At 56.6% G+C, this 20,139-nt stretch overlaps 2 protein-coding genes across 2 annotated transcripts in view; one reads left to right on the plus strand and one right to left on the minus strand.

Moving 5' to 3' along the window:
• Positions 1 to 1,456: 1,456 nt before the first annotated feature.
• On the plus strand, positions 1,457 to 10,456 carry ZBTB17 (zinc finger and BTB domain containing 17). The gene is made up of 15 exons (XM_060259576.1): positions 1,457 to 1,570; positions 1,700 to 1,906; positions 2,200 to 2,388; positions 2,762 to 2,935; positions 3,374 to 3,475; positions 3,987 to 4,249; positions 4,995 to 5,137; positions 6,504 to 6,804; positions 6,883 to 6,970; positions 7,045 to 7,161; positions 7,308 to 7,428; positions 8,595 to 8,725; positions 8,819 to 9,040; positions 9,259 to 9,348; positions 9,995 to 10,456. Exons 1-15 carry the CDS (start codon positions 1,564 to 1,566, stop codon positions 10,273 to 10,275), a joined length of 2,436 nt encoding a protein of 811 aa, XP_060115559.1. The 5' UTR covers positions 1,457 to 1,563; the 3' UTR covers positions 10,276 to 10,456.
• Positions 10,457 to 14,256: 3,800 nt separating this feature from the next.
• SPEN (spen family transcriptional repressor) overlaps positions 14,257 to 20,139 on the minus strand; it is a 77,449-nt gene continuing 71,566 nt past the window's right edge. The window contains exons 12-15 of the mRNA XM_060259399.1: positions 16,993 to 17,388; positions 16,551 to 16,745; positions 14,765 to 14,923; positions 14,257 to 14,447 (exon numbers count right to left, since the gene is read on the minus strand). Of these exons, the coding sequence (XP_060115382.1) occupies positions 14,316 to 14,447; positions 14,765 to 14,923; positions 16,551 to 16,745; positions 16,993 to 17,388 (882 nt within the window). The 3' untranslated portion in view covers positions 14,257 to 14,315. The remainder of the gene's footprint in view (positions 14,448 to 14,764; positions 14,924 to 16,550; positions 16,746 to 16,992; positions 17,389 to 20,139) is intronic.

The raw sequence follows: 20,139 nt of genomic DNA on the forward strand, positions 1-20,139 counted from the left end.
ACAAGGTGCTAAGGGCACCAGGCTCCCCCCCCCATTTGTGCCCTTACCCAAGTTGGGGGTGGGGGGAGCCCTTGGCCACCCAACTCCGAGGTGGGCGGGGGGCAGGGGCGGGGCCTGCTGCATGCCGTGTGTGGCCCTGGGGTGGGCCTGTTTGTAGTGGCCACAGAAGGGCTGGGCCCGGGCAGGCAGCCAGGCTCAGCGGTCACTGTGCCCTCTGCGTTGCTGGGGGTGGGTGCTTGCCGGAGCCCTTGGCCACCGCTCTCCGAGGTGGGTGGGGCCTGCTGCATGCCGTGTGTGGCCCAGGGTGGGCCTGTTAGTAGTGGCCACAGAAGGGCTGGGCCCGGGCAGGCAGCCAGGCTCAGAGGTCACTCTGCCCTCTGCGTTGCTGGGTGTGGGTGCTTGCCGGAGCCCTTGGCCACCGGTCTCCGAAGTGGGGGGGGCAGGGGCGGGGCCTGCTGCATGCCGTGTGTGGCCCAGGGTGGGCCTGTTTGTAGTGGCCACAGAAGGGCTGGGCCCGGGCAGGCAGCCAGGCTCAGCGGTCACTGTGCCCTCTGCGTTGCTGGGGGTGGGTGCTTGCCGGAGCCCTTGGCCACCGCTCTCCGAGGTGGGTGGGGCCTGCTGCATGCCGTGTGTGGCCCAGGGTGGGCCTGTTAGTAGTGGCCACAGAAGGGCTGGGCCCGGGCAGGCAGCCAGGCTCAGAGGTCACTCTGCCCTCTGCGTTGCTGGGTGTGGGTGCTTGCCGGAGCCCTTGGCCACCGGTCTCCGAAGTGGGGGGGGCAGGGGCGGGGCCTGCTGCATGCCGTGTGTGGCCCAGGGTGGGCCTGTTAGTAGTGGCCACAGAAGGGCTGGGCCCGGGCAGGCAGCCAGGCTCAGCGGTCACTGTGCCCTCTGCGTTGCTGGGGGTGGGTGCTTGCCGGAGCCCTTGGCCACCGCTCTCCGAGGTGGGGGGGGCCTGCTGCATGGGTGGGCCTGTTAGTAGTGGCCGGGCAGGCAGGCTCAGAGGTCACTTGGGGGAGTGGGTGGCGGAGGGAAGGGGCCCCTCTCTTCTGGCCCCGGGAGGCAGCGGGCGGGGGGTGGAGGCGGAGGCACCACGTGTTCAGCCGAGCAGCCCCCTCCCTGCGCCTGCGCGGCTCTCCTGCGGTGGGGGTGGGCGGGGCTCCCCTGTCCTGTTCCGCCTATCCGCGGGGGAGGGCGGGGCTCGCCGCGGCCTCTGGGGCTCCTCCCCTCTCCCTCCGCCCCCCGGGCAACAGCCGCCCAATCCCTGCGGAGGAGCAGAGGCTGAGAAAGAAGTGGGCGGGGCGAAGGGGCGCCCTTCCGGTCTGCCTCTGGTGTCATGGCGGCTATAGGGCACGGCAGTGATGCGCATGCGCTTTGCGGCCACGCGAGGCCGAGCGGGCAGTCTCTGAAGCGCATGCGCCAGGCGGCGGGCGACGCGCCGTCAGGAAGGGGCGGCGACTAAGGCGATGCCGCTTCCGCCCGGCTCCGAGATGGCGGCGCCCTTTGTCTGTTCCGTGTCACTCTGAGTGTCGCCGCTGCTCGTCGGGATTATGTGACGCGCGCGGGATGGCAGGTGGAGCAGAAGGGGGCAGCCCGGGCAGAGGGAGCGGGGAGGGGAGGAGGGTCCTGCGGGGAGGGGCTGGAGCCGAGGGGCGCCCCTCCCCCCCTCACTGGCCGCGCCTCCCTCCCTCCCCCCCCGCAGCCATGCACTTCCCTCAGCACAGCAAGCGGGTCCTGGAGCAGCTGAACCAGCAGCGGCAGCTGGGCCTCCTCTGCGACTGCACCTTCGTGGTGGACGGCATCGACTTCAAGGCCCACAAGGCGGTGCTGGCCGCCTGCAGCCAGTACTTCCGCATGCTCTTCGTGGACCAGAAGGACGTGGTGCACCTGGACATCAGCAACGCCGCAGGTGCAGCCCCCCACCCCCGGCTCTGGAGCCGGCGGCAGCGCGGCAGGAGTGCTCCTGGGGAAGCGCTGGGGGTGGCGGGGACGGGAATGCTGAGCCTGGGCTCCCCCGCCCCCAGGACTGGGTGAGGGTTGGGATCTGGGAGACCCCTGCTCTGCCGTGGACAGACAGACCCTCCCAGAGCAGCCGGCTTCAGGGGACTGATGCGAGGAGGATGCTGAAGGGCAGAGAGGAAGGAAGGATGTTCAGGGGGGCAGGGCTGCTGTTCCTGCTGTGTAACCCTCTTTGGCCTGCAGGGCTGGAGCAGGTGCTGGAGTTCATGTACACAGCCAAGCTGAGCCTGAGCGTGGAGAACGTGGACGACGTCTTGGCCGTGGCCAGCTTCCTCCAGATGCAGGAGATCATCAGTGCCTGCAACACGCTGAGGGCGCTTTCGGAGCCTCTCTCAGAAGCCAGCCCAAGTCCGGAAGGCCCCTCGGCGGCTGGTACGCAGCTTCCTTTCCCCCAGGCCGGCTGGCTTCCTTCCTTGCTCTTGACAAAGCATTTTGGGTTCCTTCAGCTCATCAGCTTCAGAACACCTGAGCAGCTCCTGACAAAATATGTGGGGCTGAGCGAGTTCTGGTGCTTGGGCTGGTTGCCCCCAAACTGTTCACGTGCCCCGGGAGTGGAGTGGAAGGAAGCTCTGTATGCCCAGCTGCCCTGCCTCCCCCCTTCCAGGGGGCTTCTGCTCAGCCTCCTAGCAGCCCCACAGGGTCGGGGTCTGTCGTGCCCGGGCAGGAGGAGCAACTGCTGTCCGGTGAGGAGAACCCAGGAGCCCTGAGCACGTCCTAGTTGGTTCCGCCTCCCTTTCTTTCCCAGGGCCGGAGAAAGCCGCTGGCGGGACTGCTGCAGGGGGGGGTGCCCCCCAGGAGGCAAAGGAGGTCCTTCCAGCTCCGCCTGGAGGGCTCGAGAAGGCTGAGGATCTTGCCCAGGAGGTGAAGGAGAGCGAGGGGCCTGAGGGGCAGGCTGGCCCCAGAGCTACAGAAGGCTCTGGTGAGTACTGAGGAAGCCACATCTGGGAGCCGGGGGGGGGGGGGAGTAGCGGGGGCAATCGTGCTCAGCGCTTGCAGGTCTGAACATACCTTGTTCAGCCGTGATTTTTGCCAACCCCCCCCCCCCCCCCAGGCCCTGAGCGAGGGACTCGCAGAGACTCAGACGAGGAGGAGAGGAGGCCCTTGGAGCGTAGAGGAGCAGGGCTCTCCTTGGGATGCTGATGCAGCCCCTGTGAAGAAACCCCCCGGGGGGGAGTGTGTGAAGCATTCGAAGGGTCCTGGCAGTGGGTCAGCAGGACTCCCCCCTGCCCCCCATGCCTGGGAGGCCCACCCTGGAGGAGCCGCTGCCTTCCTTTCCTGAGCCCCGTGGGCTGGCGTGTGGGGCTCTGTGCTGGCCCAGGCCTTGAGCCCACCCCCCACTGCCCCTTTCTTGCTGCAGGCTGCTTGGGTGCTCCTGTGGGTTCCCCGTGTCCAGACAGTCCATCCCTTGCACAAAGTGGCTCGGCACCAAAGCCGCCCTCCTCTGGGGCCATCGAGGCTGGTGAGTGCCAGCCCCCCACTTCCTGGAGGCTTGCTGGGGGCCCTTCTTTCCTCATCTGGGTGGGACACACAGCTTCACCCCCCCTCTTCTGGGGCCCCCCACCTGGAGACAGGTCATCGGGGGTGGGGTGGGGTGCGGGCCTGGACTGAGGACGGTTTCCCCGTGTGGACCATCATGAGTTGCTCTTGCTCCGATTCCAAGTTTTCCTCCCAAGTTTGAAGGCTGCAGTCATGTTGTGCCAGGCTTCTGAGAGCCTCCAGATGCAGCGGAAGGGGCTTTTGGGGGTGGGTGGGTGCGTGTTACGACTGGGTTGACAAGTTCTGAGCCTGGCACAGCCCCTGAAGAGGAGAGTAGGAGGAGGGGTCTCTCTGGGCAGAGCGGTCACATTCCAGAAGGAAAAGTGCAAGGGGGGGTTGGGGGGGGCGCTGGGCACGTCCTCTGCTGGGGAGGGCCTTTGCACACCTCTGCTTGCACTTCTGTCCAGCTCTGCCCCGCCCCATTTGCTTTCCAGACCCCCCTGCCCTGAAGCTTCCTGCGGAGCTGGAGGTGGAGCTGGAGGAGCCCCTCTCGGAGGCAGAAGCCGTCTCTCGGACCCCGGAGCTGAAACGGGCCAAGCTGGCCAATGGCAGCGCCCCCGAGGAGGATGAGAACGATTCTGGAGGCACTGACTCTGGGCAAGAGAACGGCACCAGTGAGCTGAGGCTGCTGCGCTCAGGGACATACAGCGAGCGGACAGAGTCCAAAGCCTACGGGTCGGTCACGCACAAATGTGAGGTGAGTCACGTGAGGGGGGCGCTGCCCGTGCTTTGTGTGGGCCAGCTGTGGTCTGGCTGTGGCCTCCTGGATGCAAAGGTCCCTTCTGGGGCATGGCAGAAAGGACAGCCGCCCCACTCGACACCCCACAGTCCCTCGGTCACTTTCCCAAATTCATCTTCTGCCTCTTGAGCGCTTCAGCACGCAGAGGCTGGTGCCTCAAAACAATCCTGAAGTCATAAAAATGGCAGCGTGTGTGATCGGTGTTAAAAACAAGCCATAAAAACAGCAAAACTCAAAAGACGGAGCAGCCCGATGCAAACCCATGAAGCTTTTCTCAGGCCCTAAAACAAGGAGAAAAGATTGGTCATTTGGGGCTAAAAGTCTGGGGGGTGGGAAAGGGCATGTTTTGGCTGGGTCCAAGTGAGCTGTGGGGGGCGGGGAGCATTCCAGAGATGAGGAGCCACCACTAAAAAGCCTCTTCCTTGGTCAGCACCTGCCTCACCTTTAAAATGGACAGGACTGTTTCAGTCCAGCCAGGCCCTTGCTCCCTCCCCCCACAGGGCACTTCCTGTCTTGTGCCCACCTCCTTATCCGGGGGGCAGGGCAGGCTCAGCAGCTGCCCTCCTGCGGGAGGCTCTGGGGCAACAGTGGGGGGTGCCCCCCTTGAGGTCTGGCTGGTGCTGGGGTGGCCTCCTGCGGGGAGGGGGGCAAGGCAGCTTCCCTGAGCTCACTCACCCCCGCTCACCCAGCTGCTTTTCTGCAGGACTGCGGGAAGGAGTTCACGCACACGGGCAACTTCAAGCGGCACATCCGCATCCACACAGGGGAGAAGCCCTTCTCCTGCCGAGAGTGCGCCAAGGCCTTCTCGGACCCAGCAGCCTGCAAAGCCCACGAAAAGACGCACAGGTGGGGCGGGGCTGGGGGGGGTCTGAGGAGGGGGGGGCAGTGGGGCGGGGCACCCCAGAGACTGCACAGAAAGAACCGTCTCTCCCTCTCCCAAAAGGCGAGGGCTCCAGGACATGCAGTGTCGCTGATGGCAGGAGGTTCAGGAAAGACTCCTTGGTGCAGAAAGGGACTAAAAGGTGGGACGGCCACAGGAAGAGGCAGCTCTCATGGAGGACTGGTCTATCTCTGGCTACTAGCAGTGGCGACTGAGAGGAACCTCCATGTTCAGAGGTAGTCAACCTCTGAATCCCAGAGCCAGGAGGCAACATCAAGGGAAGGCCTTGGCCTCCCCGCCTTCTTTTTTTGGCCCTCCAGAGGAACTGGCCGGCCCCTGTGTGAGACAGGAGGCTGGACTAGATGGGCCCTCCCTGGTCTGACGCAGCAGGGCTCTTCTGAGGTTTTTCTCAGGGGAAGGCCTTGGCCTCTCTGCCCTATTGTTGGCCCTCCAGTGGAACTGGCTGGCCCCTGCGTGAGACAGGAGGCTGGACTAGGTGGAGCCTCCCTGGTCTAACCCAGCAGGGCTCTTCTGGCGCTGAAGCTGCCTGGCTGTGGTCCGATGGGGCCCCTCCCTCCCTAAGGAGGTGTGCTCTCTGTGGAGCAAGGTGGTTCCATTTCTAGTTCTGCTTAAGAGCTGATTCTTTGAGGGAAGGGGCTCAAAACAGCACTTACATTTTGAGCCAATCTGCTGCTGCAGGCCCTCCCCATCCCCACCCCCCGCACTGGCTGCTGCCCGCCTGCCTTGCTCATGGGGGCTATGAAAACGTGCGCACCATGTGTTGGTGGCTGCCTCTTCCGACGCCTGCTTCAGGCAGCTCACAAGAGGACATGGGATGTAATCGTAAAGCATAAGATAATAAAACCCAACAAACTTGCAACCCCCCCCCCTGCAGTTCAGCCTCCTGAATGATCCTCCCGGGTCCAGTGCAGAGCAGAAAACCAGAGAGATTTTTAAAAAACCCTGTTTAAAGGTGGGGGCAGCCAGATGTGTCCCTCAGATTTGGGTAGGCTGCAGGCAAGCTTCCTCAAGGAGGGCAGTCCACAGGCAGGGGGCCACCACTGACAAAGCCCTGCCAGTAATCCCCCCCTCCCATCTTTGCGGGGGGGGGAGGGGTTTCAGGACTCTGAAAGCTGCATTCTGTGCAGCCCCCCCCCCCAAACCTGAGCCCGTTTGGGGAGGGGGGGCTAGAAATAAATGAGTACTGGTGGCCACACTTGTCTGTGACTCCTTCCTTCCTTCTTGGCTGGGACTGAAAGACGTTGTGTCCCCGGGGCCCTTGAGCTCTGCAGGGGGCTGAGTGCCCTTTGTCCTTGCTGGTCTGCCTTCCAGCCCCCTGAAGCCCTACAGCTGCGAGGAGTGCGGCAAGAGCTACCGGCTGATCAGCCTCCTGAACCTGCACAAGAAGCGCCACACGGGGGAGGCCAAGTACCGCTGCGAGGACTGCGGCAAGCTCTTCACCACCTCTGGCAACCTGAAGCGCCACCAGCTCGTGCACAGCGGGGAGAAGCCCTACCAGTGCGACTACTGCGGGCGCTCCTTCTCCGACCCCACCTCCAAGATGCGCCACCTGGAGACCCACGACACGGACAAGGAGCACAAGTGCCCCCACTGCGAGAAGAAGTTCAACCAGGTGAGGCGGACACCACGACGGGGGAGGGGGGGGGAGGAGGCCTGGCGCTCACGGAGGGCCTCTCACCTCTGCCGGCAGGTGGGGAACCTCAAGGCCCACCTGAAGATCCACATCGCGGACGGGCCGCTGAAGTGCCGGGAGTGTGGGAAGCAGTTCACCACCTCAGGTACGGGAGGGGCTGGCTGGCTGGCTGGGGCGGGGCACGTGGCGGGCATCCTGGCAGCACCTCCTTCCTCACAGGCAACCTGAAGCGCCACCTGCGCATCCACAGCGGAGAGAAGCCCTACGTCTGCGTGCATTGCCAGCGCCAGTTTGCTGACCCGGGGGCTCTGCAGCGCCACGTCCGCATCCACACGGGTGAGCCACGGTGGGGCCTTCCCACCCTCCCACCCCTGTCTGGCTGTGGCTGCTGGGAAGAAGCCACCTGGGCTTGGGGAAAGGCGCCCTCTGCAGGGCAGGGAGGGGGCTCGCCATCCAGGCAGTACTGCTGTGCTCCCTCCCAGGTGAGAAGCCGTGCCAGTGTCTGATCTGCGGCAAGGCCTTCACCCAGGCCAGCTCGCTCATTGCTCACGTGCGCCAACACACCGGGGAGAAGCCCTACGTCTGTGAGCGCTGCGGCAAGAGGTGAGACGTCCCCCACCCCCTCGGGCCTGTCTTCATCAGCCTCTCGAGGGGAGAGGACATTTGCCTGCTGCGGTTCCCGCCAGCCCCGTTCCGGTCAGGCTTTCAGGCAGAGTGGCCTGTGGGTCATTCCCTCCCCTGGTAAAAGTGACTGGAAATGGTAGCCGACCTGGCCTGGCCTTGGCCCAGGGGATGAGAGAATCTCTGCTGATTTCAAATGTGTTTCAGGCCCCAATTCCAGGTGGTGATGAGGACCTCGAAAGCCCTCCAGGGCCCAGGGTGGGTGGGGACCCTCAGGGGTGTTCTGCAAGCTGCCCTCTGCTGGAGATGGAGGACAGACCCCCCCCTTCCCTTTTTCCTCCCAGAGAGCTTTCTAGAATTCTCCTGCCACCCCGGTTGGGTTTGACAGTTTCCTTGCAGGGAGCACATTTTTAATCTGATCTGCAGCTCAAAGCCCTCTCTGCTGTTAGCTGAAGGCTCCCAAAGCAGTTGCAAGTTTTGGAGTCCCCTCCCCCACCTGCATGAGGCTTGGGTGTCCAGGGAGGGGGGCAGGGCGGCCAAGGAGAGCAGAGCTCTTCCATCAGACCATGAACTCCAAGCCCGTTGCGGGCTCCACCCCGGTTTCTGGTCCTCCTCGGCTGTTGCTGAGTGGTGCTCCTTGAACTGACCCCCGGCCATTTCCCCACTTGTGCCCCCACTGGGCATGGCCTCGAGTGCCACAAGGACAAATTCCGCCCAATAAGATCGTCCCCAATTCCAGACTTGGCTCCAGTGTGTGACTCAAAAAACCTTCACAGTGGGGCCACTATTGAACTTGAGCAGATGCTTCTAAAAAGGGGGGGGAAACAAAAAAGCTGTTTCTGCACATGCAGGATATTTGAGCAGCATTTTTGGTGGTTACTGTATTTTGTTATAACTTTAAAAGTTGGTTTTTAGATGATTTCTTCTAATGTTTGTTCCATTTTCTGTTTGTTGCAACTGCCCTGCATCCACTTGTGGGGAAGAGCAGGATAGAAGGCGAATGGAGTAAAGAGTGGAAAGTTTGCTGCTTGCTGAGGGCTCCTGAGAGGCATGCTGGAGCCTTGCTGCCCCCCGGAAGGGCTGGGCAGGGCAGGGCAGGGCAGGGCAAGGCTTGATGCCCCTGGGGCCCTCTGTCCCCTTCTGCCCAGGTTTGTCCAGTCCAGCCAGCTTGCCAACCACATTCGCCACCACGACAACATCCGGCCGCACAAGTGTGGGGTCTGCAGCAAGGCCTTTGTCAACGTGGGGGACCTTTCCAAACACATCATCATCCACACAGGTGAGGCCGAGGGGAAGAGAGGCAGCAGCGGGGGGGGGGGGGGAGGGAGGCCCTTCTGAGCTGCCTCCACTTGGGGTCCTTCGTTCCACACAGGGGAGAAGCCGTTCCTCTGCGACAAATGTGGCCGCGGGTTCAACCGTGTGGATAACCTTCGCTCCCACGTGAAGACGGTCCACCAGGGCAAAGCAGGCCTGAAGCTGCTGGAAGACGGCGGTGGGGAAGAGGACGAGCTCAACATTGTGACCGTGGCCTCCGATGAGATGGTGACCCTGGCCACAGAAGCCCTGGCGGCCACGGCTGTCACTCAGCTCACAGGTGCTTGGGCTGGGAGGGGCCAGAGATTGTCCCTGTGGTTCACTGGCCTCTTCTCTGGGAATGGGAATGGTGACGCCTGCATCAGCCCCGGCTTTGGCTGAGGAAGTGGGGGGAGGGAGGGAGGGGGCGCCTGCTCCCCTCTCCCTCTGCCCAGGCTGCAGGGGTGGTGCAGTTCTCGCCCCTGGGGCACCTTGTGACTGCTGTGGCTTCCTCCCTAGTGGTCCCCGTGGCAGCTCCGGTCACAGCAGATGAGACAGAAGCGCTGAAGGCCGAGATCACCAAGGCAGTGAAGCAGGTGCAAGAAGCGGGTGAGTCAGTCCACAGGTGGCTTGGTCTCACTGTTGGCCACAGGAGGGCAGCATCCCACAGGAACCCACGTCAGCCCCCCCCCCCCCTCGGGGCACTTGAGGCAGAGGTGGTGGGGAAGGGCCGGGCTTGGGACTCTTCTTTCCAGCTCTCTTCCCCCCCAAACATCATGATGGCTTCCAAATCATCCCCCCCCCCCAAGCTGTGCTGCAGTAGACTTTGCTTCTTGCATAATCCTGGACATCAAGGATAAGCCAATGGCAAGGAGCTCTCTGTTGTCCTCCAGTCCCTTTGAAAGCTGACCGGTTTAGCAGTCCTTTCTTCTTTGCATGGAGTTCTGTCTTTGGGCTGCCCGTCTAATTCAGAGGGTGCCTGGCTTCCAGGATCAAGGGAGAAAAGAAAGGCCCAGTGGTCTTGGGTACAACTGTGCCCCCCCCCCCAGCTGTGTCTCTAGGGCCTCCCTCCAACTCTTTTGTTGTTCTTCTTGCGTGCATCACTTCTATCCTTGCTGACTATCCTGGCACTTCCTCACTTTGCAGTCGTTCAGAAATAAAAAGCACCGGGTCTAATGCAGCGGGGGGTGGGGGGGGCGCTCTGTTTCTGCTGTGATGTTTGTGAGGCTTCTTCCCACCTTGTCCTTTTTTCTAGATCCCAACACCCAGATTCTCTACGCCTGTGACTCGTGCGGGGAGAAGTTCTTAGACGCCAACAGCTTGGCTCAGCATGTGCGCATCCACACGGCACAAGCCTTGGTCATGTTCCAAGCAGACACAGACTTTTACCAGCAGTATGGCGCTCCCACGACGTGGCAGTCCGAGCAGGTCCTCCCCTCTGGCGAGCTCCTCTTCCGGACACGAGACGGGCCTGAGGCCCCACCCTCCGTCACAGAGGCCCCACAGCCCGCAGGGACTGCTGATTCTGCAGAGTGAAACGGCAGCCGGGGGGAGGGGGGCGCACACGCTGTTGGACTCTGTCACCTGTCTTGGCACAGCAGCACTGGCAGGGGCGAGGAAAGCTACATCCTACTACTGTAAACAAAGTTATTTCTGTATGAGAGAGAATCTACATCTGTGTTAATATTTAGATGAAATAAATGCCCTTATTTTCTAATGGGTGTTTGGAAACCGAAGGATCAGCTGCTGTCCTCAGTGAGGTTTCAAAGAGGTGGCTAAAGTTCACCCGGGCAGGCGGGGGGGTGGGGGGGCCACTCAGCTCTCAGGCAGGCTGCTGCCTGTGCAGGACACCCTGGCGATCAGGTCCCACAACAAGCTGCTCAGCTTAGAAACTGGAGTGGGGCTTGGGGGGCCCTTGGAGTGGAGCACCAGCCCTGCTGTGGGCAAAAGCAAAGCCCCCAGCTGACGCCTGCTGTGAGGCTGGGCAAGGCTCCGTCAAGGGGAGCAGGAAGGGAGTTGGGAAACGAAGCCTCCGTCTGGCAGGTCTTCCAGCCCTCCCTTTCAGGAAAGAAGGCCAGTGACAGTCTTTGCTTTTCACAGGGAGATGCTTGGCCCACCTCCCTTCAGGCCAGCATCCTGTCTCACACGGGCCCAAGCAGCTGGCTGAGAGGCCAAGGCTTCCCCTTCCCTGGGCTGGACTCTGCTGGAGGGTCCCTTCAGTCACCACGGCGGGACTTCTCCATCATTCTGTCAGGCAGTGGAGTCCACATTTTTATCACCTGTTGAGTAAAGGAGAACTTCTTTTTGTCTGCTCTGAAGTCTTTGTTGGGTGCCTGAGTCCTCAGGGAGGAAAACCCACCCCCTCTTGATAAACCTCTGCTCATGGCTGCCTCAACAGCAAAGGCCCGGCATCCCCAGAAATGGGCTCCAAACCCCTAATCTTCCTGGTTGCCACCCTCGGTGGTGCTTTTCCCACAGCCACAAAGGCCTCACGGTTGCAGCTCTTCTACTTTCAGCCACTTTAATCCTCAGTATGGAGTTTGCCTTCTTTACCACAGCACAGTCCCTTGGCTGAGAGACTGGTCCATTTATTCCTACTCTTTGCTAGTAGTCATTTAACCCGTTTTCCATCGAGTAGAATCAGAGTTGGAAGGGACCTCCAGGGTCATCTAGTCCAACCCCCTGCACAATGCAGGAAATTCACAAATAGCGCCCCCCATACACACATCCCCAGTGACCCCCCTACTCCATGCCCAGAAGATGGCAGAAACCTCCAAGATCCCTGGCCAATCTGGCCTGGAGTAAAAATTCTGACTGACCCCAAAGGGTCTATCAGTATTTCCCTGGGTGTGTAAGAAGGGGCCACAAGAACTAAGCAGTGATACAACCCTTCCTGCCCTCCCTTCTCAAGATCTGCCTAGTTTACAGAATCGGCACTGCTGTCAGATGGCCATCCAGCCTCTGTTGGAAAACCTCCAAGGAAGGAGAGCCCACCACCTCCCCAGGAGGAAGCCTCTTCCACCGAGGAACCGCTCTGTCAGGAAGTTCTTCCTAATGTTTAGCCAGAAGCTCTTTTGATTTAATTTCAGTCTGTTGGTTCTGGTCCTACCTTCTGGGGCCGCAGAAAACAATTCCACACCATCCTCTATAGGACAGCCCTTCAAGTACTTGAAGATGGTGATCATATCAGTCGTCTCCTCCTCAGGCTAAGTATACCCAGCTCCTTCAACCTTTTCCCCATAGGACTTTATCTCCAGACCCTTCACCATTTTCATTGCCTTCCTCTGGACACCTCTAACTTGTCTATATCCTTCTTAAATTGTGATGCTCAAAACTGAACACAATACTCCAGCTGAGGTCTAACCAGAGCAGAGCAAAGCGATACCATCGCTTCATGTGATCTGGACACTGTACTTCTGTTAATATAGCCCCAAACTTTTCTGTTAATATAGCCCCTTTTCAGCTACCGCATCACACTGCTGGCTCATGTTCAGTGAAGGGTCCACCAAGACCCCGAGATCCTTTTTGCACAGACCACTGTCAAAGCAAGTCTCCCCGTCCTATAATGATGCATTGGGTTTTTCCTACCTAAATGCAGAACTTTACATTTATTCCTGTTAAAATTCATTTTATTTATTTTAGCCCAGTTTTTCAGCCTGTCAAGATCATCCTGGATCCTGTCTGTCTTTTGCATTTGCGACCCCTCCCAATTTAGTATCATCTGCAAATTTAAGAAGAATGTTCTCTCTTCCTTCATTCAAGTCATTTATAAAGATGTTGAACAAAACAGGTCCCAGGACAAACCTTTGAGGCACTCCACTTGTTACTCCTCTCCAAGACAATGAGGAACCATTCACAAGCACTCTTTGGGTGTGATCTGTCAACCAGTTACAGATTCACCTAACAGCAATAGGATCCAAAGCACATTTTATCAAATACAAGAACTGTATGTGGAGCCTTATTGAAATCAAGATAAACTAAATCTACAACATTCCCCTGGTCCAGCAAGGAAGTAACTTTTGTCTGACTTTGTACATAAGAACCCTTTTTTGTTGATTTTGGCATCTCTTGCCAGCCTCAGGTCATACTAAGCTTTAGCTTTCCTAACTCTTTCTCTGTAAGCACTGATGATTTGTTAATATTCACCCTTGGTTATAAGACCCTCCTTCCATTTCCTAAAGGAGTCCTTTTTATTTCTCAAGTCTTCAGAGAGTTGTTTATGAAGCCGCCGCCTCGGCTTCTTTAGGCTCCTTCCATTTCCCCTCCTCATAGAAGAGGACCCATCCGTTCAGCTCACCAGGGAGCCGGGGGGGGGGGGGGGGGGGGAGTCGTTCCGATGTCCACATCTATGGTGTCCATTCACATCTTCACGGAGCACCTTGCTTTCCAGCTGTCCTGACCTGCCACCTCTGCTACAGGAGCCGTCCAATGGCAGCCCTCCCCGCGTGCAGACTGGACAGACAAGCTGCAGCACTGCCCCAGCGCCGCAGCCACCTTCTTGTCACACAGCACACCCACTGCAGGCCTGCTTTGTATTTTTTTTAATAAAGTCTGTAATCCAATGGACACACAAAACAAAACTGCGCTGAGAAAAACAGTTCCATAAATTAATTGTTAGGGGAGGTGGAGGGTAACAAGGACGAAGGGGAGGGGAATAAAGAATGCACAAGTGTATAACACTTCCACATGTGACCGGGGGGGGGGGGGGAATGTCTAAATGAAGCGCACTTACAAATGAGTGACACATACAAAGTCCGAGTATGAAAATAAGATTTTTTTTCCCTCTGAAAACACATTTTTGGCACAGATTAAAAAAAAAGTATGTTGTGGGGATCAGATTTCTTTTTAAAGTCAGTATTATATATATATATTTATATATATATATTATATATATATTTATACATACACGCGCACACACACGCACCCCAGAGTCCTGCACATCCCAGAAGGAAAGACAACGGCTCTTTCCCCCTCCCTTTCTTGTTTCGCTTCCTTTCACTGTAAACTGTCCACCCCCGCCGGAGGGAGGGAGGGTGGGAGAAGCGTGGGCCGCATGGCAGAGAGGGCAGGCGGAAGGGAGGGAGGCCTGCCGGAGGGACAGTGGGAATGGCTCCTTGACCTGCCGGAAGGAGCAGGCCCTCCCAGCTCCTGAGCTTCCAAGTCCGTGTGTGTATCGAGACATCCATTCAGAACACCACAACATGTCTGTCTTCCACTGTGCAAAGGTCCAACGTCACTATTTAGTGCAAAGGCAGTTCTGGTTCCTTTTTTTAAAATCTGTTTTGTAAATAAAAAAAATAGCCTTCCTTTAATCCCCCCCCAAAAAGGAGGCACCAAACCCAAGAGCAGTCTGCCTCGAAGAGGGCCTCCGACCCACCGACGTCCATCTTAGCTAGAGCCCTATGTAAACATACAACGGGGGTGTGGCCGCTGACCCAGTGGCCCTTTTTGCTGGAGTCCTGTGAAGGCAGGGAGAGAGGCAGGAGGCAGCTGCTGGGCTGTCTGTCCACGCACTGCCCGCCCCTGTGTGTCTGCTCTCGTGCCTTGGAGAGGCGAGTCTGCACCCAGCCGGCTACTCAGACGGACGCGATGACAATCATGAGGTGAGGCGAGATGTTGGAGATGCTGGCGAGGAGGTCTGGGGCGAGGCGAGAGAGGTGGCTCTCTGAGAACTCGCAGGGTGGGAAGATCTGCAGGACGTAAGCGGGCTGGAAGGCAGAATCAGAGAGGGGACACTCAGCTGAGCAGCAGGTGGCCGAGATTCCGCCCCCCCCCCCGGCAAGTGGCTGCTCACAGGAGGGTCCAGAACCACCCAGCAACGCAGCTGCCCAGAGAAAGAAGGGTCATGGCAGGCAATGCAAAGCCGGACAAGGCAGAGGGAGGATGGCCCAGCCCCCCCCCCCCCAGCCACAGAGCTGCTCTAGTCCAGCTGGGTCTTCTCGTGTTCAGATGCTGCCCACTCTTCCTCCCAAGGACCAGCTCCCATGGGTTTCCCAAGGGCTGACAAGGGCCACGGGGCTCATACCTGGTTGGAGCCGGGGTTGGGAACGTTGATGATGCCGGCGGCTTGTTTGGCCTGCAGGTAGCTGATGAAAGCAGCCTTCAGCGACTCCGTCTGGCTGACCACATCCTCTTGGTCTCGTCCGCAGGGCAGGGCCAGAAGCAGGCAATAGTCGCTCTCCACCTGGAGGACAACAGGCCAGGTTACTGCAGCTGCTTTACACCTTTGGAGATGGGCTGGCCCTGACCACACAGAACAAAGCTTTCGGCAAGGGCTGAGCGGGAAGAGCCAGCATGATCCATGGAGCCCAGACACAAAGTGGCAGGCACTGAAGCTAAGCCCTTTCAAGCACCACAGAGTGAGACCACCAAAGGTGCTCCCCCCCTCATGACCCTGCCTAAGAACTCAGCACTGCCCCCCGGCTGAATACCAAAGCCTTCTCCACTGCGGCCCCCTGCTTATGGAATGACCTCACACTCCTTGACTTGGTTTGCCCTGCTGCTGTTGCCAGAGAACCAAGAACCACAGGCTGCCCCACTCCCCCAGCAAACGGAGAAAAACACCATGTACGAGAACAGTGATTACTGCATGGTTACTTTCACTCAGGTATACTCATTCAATCACAATGCAAATTAGAAGTGTGCATATATCTAACAACACACTAAAGAGTCATAATTCCAGTCTCTGCCGCACCGTAGGGCTTCTTGATTTTCACCGGAAGGGTCTGGTACCTAAGAGATAAATGGATAAAAGCCCGGCTTGAAAATTCTTCATGGCTCATATGCAAACATCTTAGGTGTGATAACATGCATCCCATGTTAAAAATTCTGCATGTTTCAAGAGAATCCCTTCTTCTGGCCACCGTTTCAGATTGGAACACTGCTCAACAGTTTCTTCAACATTAGCTCTGATGGGCTCAAGCCTCAGCTGATCTGACATGGCTAGCTCTGCCTGGGACAGCTGCAGTTTTCACTCAAGAAAGGGAGACTTCATGGTGTCATTTCCTTGCTTCCCTCTCAGTTTCTCTGCAGCAGGCTGGTCAATCACGTTCCCTTCCTTCTCCTTGACTCGAGTCAACACTACACATGGCATCAGTTCGAGGCGGTTCTTAGCTGGCCCTTCTTTTTCAGTTCTCTCCCTGCTCTGCTTACTGCTGCCTTTTAACCTCTCTGGACTGGGCTCTCTCTCATTTTCTTGGTCTGTCTCAGAAGACTGAGAGCTGGGAGAATGAATTTTGGCTTTTCGTTTTTGCTTGTCCATTTTATCTTTTTCATGTTTTTCAGTTTCATCTTTCCTAACCAGCCACTTGTCAAACCAAATGTGTAGGCAGTATAGTTCTCAATGAGAATAATCAAAGCAAGAATCACACTCAAGAAACTGCTGAGCAGTGTTCCAATTTGAATTGAAGGGTGGCCAGAAGGGATTCTCTTGAAACATGCAGGATTTTTAACCTGGGATGCACGATGTCACACCTAAGATGTTTGCATATACGCCACTGAGGAATTTTCAGGCCAGATTTTATCCATCTATCTCTTGTGCATCAGACCTTTCTGGTGAAAATCAAGCAGCTCTATGGTGCGGCAGAGACTGGGATTGTGACTCTTTAGTGTGTTGTTAGATAAATGTGTGCTTGTTACTTGTATTGTGAACGAATGAGTATACCTCAGTGAAAGTAACTTTTTGCAGTAACCAGTGTTCTAGTACATGGTGTTCTTGCTCCATTTTGCTCAACCTGCACATCGTGTTGTTTCCTGTTTTGTTGCCTCCCCCCAACCAAAGCGGGGCTGGCAAGAGCAAGACTCCCACTCACCATCATTCTGCGGGCCACACCCTCCAGCTGGGATGCTTCCAGCCTCATGCGCTGGGCGATGCGCAAGGGAGGCCCCCCTTCTGGGGCAGGCAGGGAGCGATGTGCCAAGACATTGTTGCCGGAGACAAAGTGCAACTGGACTGCCGCAGTGTCATTCTTCAAGGCCAGGAGCCCCTGCCACACAATCGGGTACTTCTGCAAACGTGGGACAGGGAGGAAGGCGTGAGGGCCAAGAGCCACGACCACAGAGGCAGGGAGGGAGGATGCCACCACAAACACAGACATCTGCCAGAGGAGGAAAGGGGCACCCCAAAGAGGCAGAACAGAGTGTGCAGCCACACACACAACCCAGTCACTGGCTGGCCCTGCCTTGCCCCTCCTTTGCTTTCCTCCCCACCACACTCAAAACAAGGAAGGAGGCAGACGCCACAGCAAGAGTTACCGTCAGCAGCTGGACCATGTCCACAGGCCTTTGAGAAACAGGGTCCGGTTTGAGTGCTGACTGAGCTTCCGGGCGGGAGAGTGACAGTCCTGGAGGGCACCCGGTGGTGGTGGGGATGAAGAGGGCTGCTTTCTGCACCACCTGCGTCTGGTGTGGGGAAGGGAGCTCCTGCTTCACAGAAATGGCGACGGGAGAAGGATAGGAGGTTGGGCCCGCCTCTGCCGGGGCTCTCGGAAGGTGCACGTGCGCCTCCATCTGTGAGACATGCCGGCTGACGGCTGAGTGGTGCGTCAGGTCAGGCCCTGGAGCCTGAGCCCCCTTTGGCTCCTGGGAGAGTTGCGGCGTTTTGCTGCGAGCCGGCTGACTTGGGTGCGAATGCTCCCCTTCTGGCAGGCCCTGAGAGGCACAAGAGGAAGCAGAACAGTTAGGGTGAGGCAAGGCCTCTAACTGGCCACCCAAGTTGAGCACTAAGAACTCTAGCCAGATGCTGGGCAGCAGAAGGGACGAGCAGGCTCAGCAAGCACCCCCCCCACCCCCTCGACCAAATGACACTGCATCCGCAACAGTCCTTTGTGCCCTGAGCCAAGGCTAGTGCCAGGCAGGCTCCTTAGAATCCTGCCCCAATGGCTGGCCATCAAAACGACATCATAATATACTGCCCTGACCGGGGACAGCCCAAGCTGGCCAGATTTGGGAAGCTAAGGCAGCCTGGTGTTTGTGGGAGACCTCCAAGGAAGATCCGGGTGGCTACACACAGGCAGAGGAAGCAAACCACCTCTACAACGTCTCTTGCCTTGAAAACCCTCAGAGGTTGCTGTAAGTCAAATGGAACTTGATCGCATATATGAAGCTGCCTTATACTGAATCAGACACATGCCCCATCAAAGTCAGTATTGTCTTCTCAGACTGGCAGCGGCTCTCCAGGGTCTCAAGCTGAGGTTTTTCACACCTATTTGCCTGGACCCTTTTTTTGGAGATGCCAGGGATTGAACCTGGGACCTTCTGCTTCCCAAGCAGATGCTCTACCACTGAGCCACCGTCCCTCCCCTGGCACTTCTCTCACTCACACACACACCCCAATATATAAACAGGTCTTCAAACAAAAGCAGTATAAAAACAATCCATACAACAGAAGCTACAAAGCTCGTAAGATGAAACTCATATTGAAAAGCCCAACTTAAGAGGTGTGTTTTATCTGGGCACTTCACAGAAAAAAGGTGAGTCTCTGTGGTCCAGTCTCTAACCCCACTTGATTCACCTCTGCAGGCAGAGGCATGGAGAGCGGGGCTGCATGAGAGGTGGCTGTTGAGGCCTTCTGTTCTCCAGGGCTAACAACAATGCTGGGATACTTCTCTGGCTTCTGCATGCAGCTCTCATAACAGAGAGTGTGTGTGTGTACACACACGTATACCTTTAAAACTTAGGAAGGTTGCGGGCCTAGCTTGCCTGCGAAATTATAGAAGTTTGTATGCAAATACTAGAAGTGTTCGAAGTAAAACTGGTGAGTTGGAATGTTTAGTGTTGGGGGAAAACAGACGTTGTGGGAATTTCAGAAACATGGTGGAATGAGGAGAATAAGTGGGACACGGTGATTCCTGGATATAAGTTCTATCGGAAGGATAGGGAGGGAAGGGTTGGAGGTGGGGTGGCTCTGTATGTCAGAGAGGGTATATGGTCCAGTAAGACTGAGGTCAGAGAATTAGATTCCCTTCTAGAAATGCTTTGGGTTGAAATAGAGGGCCCAAAAGGAAATTTAACTATGGGAGTTTGTTATCGCCCACCAAATCAAAAGAGAGAGGACAATTGTAATATGATGGAAGGATAAAAGATAGTGGCTAAACGTAAAAACTGTGTCGTAATAGGTGATTTTAACTACCCGCAGATTGATTGGGTCAATATGTGTTCTGGTCGAGAGAAAGAGACTGAGTTTCTTGATGCTCTCAATGACTGTGCTATGGAGCAGATGGTCTCAGAACCTACCAGGGGTGGGGTGATCCTGGATTTAGTCGTAAGTAATGCCCAAGACTTGGTGAGAGATGTGAAAGTGATCGCACCACTTGGATGCAGTGACCATAATGTTATTGATTTCACCATTTGTATAAATAGAGAGTTGCCCCAAAAGACCAGCAAACCATGTTTAACTTTAAAAGGGGTAAATTCTCTGAGATGAGGAGGCATGTGAAGAGGAAACTGAAAGGAAAGGTAGATACAGTCAAAACCCTTGGGGAAGCTTAGAGGCTATTTAAAACTACAATCCTAGAAGCTCAGATAAAATATATACCACAAGTTAGGAAAGGCACAAACAGGTATAAGAAAAGGCCTGCATAGTTAACACACAGAGTTACGGAAGCTGTAAAAGTTAAGAAGGACTCCTTTAAGCGGTGGAAAGCTAGTCCAAGTGAGATTAATAAAAGGGAACACAGGCTGTGGCAAATCAAATGCAAGACTATGATCAGGCAGGCAAAAAGGGACTATGAGGAGCATATTGCAAAAAAAATAAAGACCAACAATAAAAATTTCTTCAAATATATTAGAAGCAGGAAACCAGCCAGGGAGGCAGTGGGGCCCTTGGATGACCAAGGGGTAAAAGGATTACTGAAGGAGGATAGGGAAATGGCTGAGAAGCTAAATGCATTTTTTTCCTCCATCTTCACTGTGGAAGACAAGAAGTGTTTGCCTGCTCCAGAACCACTAATTTTGGAAGGGGTGTTGAAAGACCTGAGTCAGATTGAGGTGACAAAAGAGGAGGTCCTACAACTGACAGACGAATTAAGAACTAATAAGTCACCAGGTCTGGATGGCATACATCCAAGAGTTCTGAAAGAACTCAAAGCTGAACTTGTAGATCTTCTGACAAAAATATGTAATCTTTCATTGAAATCTGTCTCCATTCCTGAGGACTGGAAGGTAGCAAATGTCACCCCCATCTTTAAAAAGGGTTCCAGAGGAGATCCGGGAAATTACAGGCCAGTCAGTCTGACTTCAATACTGGGAAAGTCAAGGACAGAATGAGTAGGCACACTGATGAACACGGGTTATTGAGGAAGACTCAGAATGGGTTCTGTACAGGAAGATCTTGCCTCACTAACCTGTTACATTTCTTTGAGGGGGTGAACAAACATGTGGACAAAGGAGACCCAATAGATG

The sequence above is a fragment of the Heteronotia binoei genome, chromosome 18 (genome assembly GCF_032191835.1).
Source record: "Heteronotia binoei isolate CCM8104 ecotype False Entrance Well chromosome 18, APGP_CSIRO_Hbin_v1, whole genome shotgun sequence".
NCBI lineage: Eukaryota > Metazoa > Chordata > Lepidosauria > Squamata > Gekkonidae > Heteronotia > Heteronotia binoei.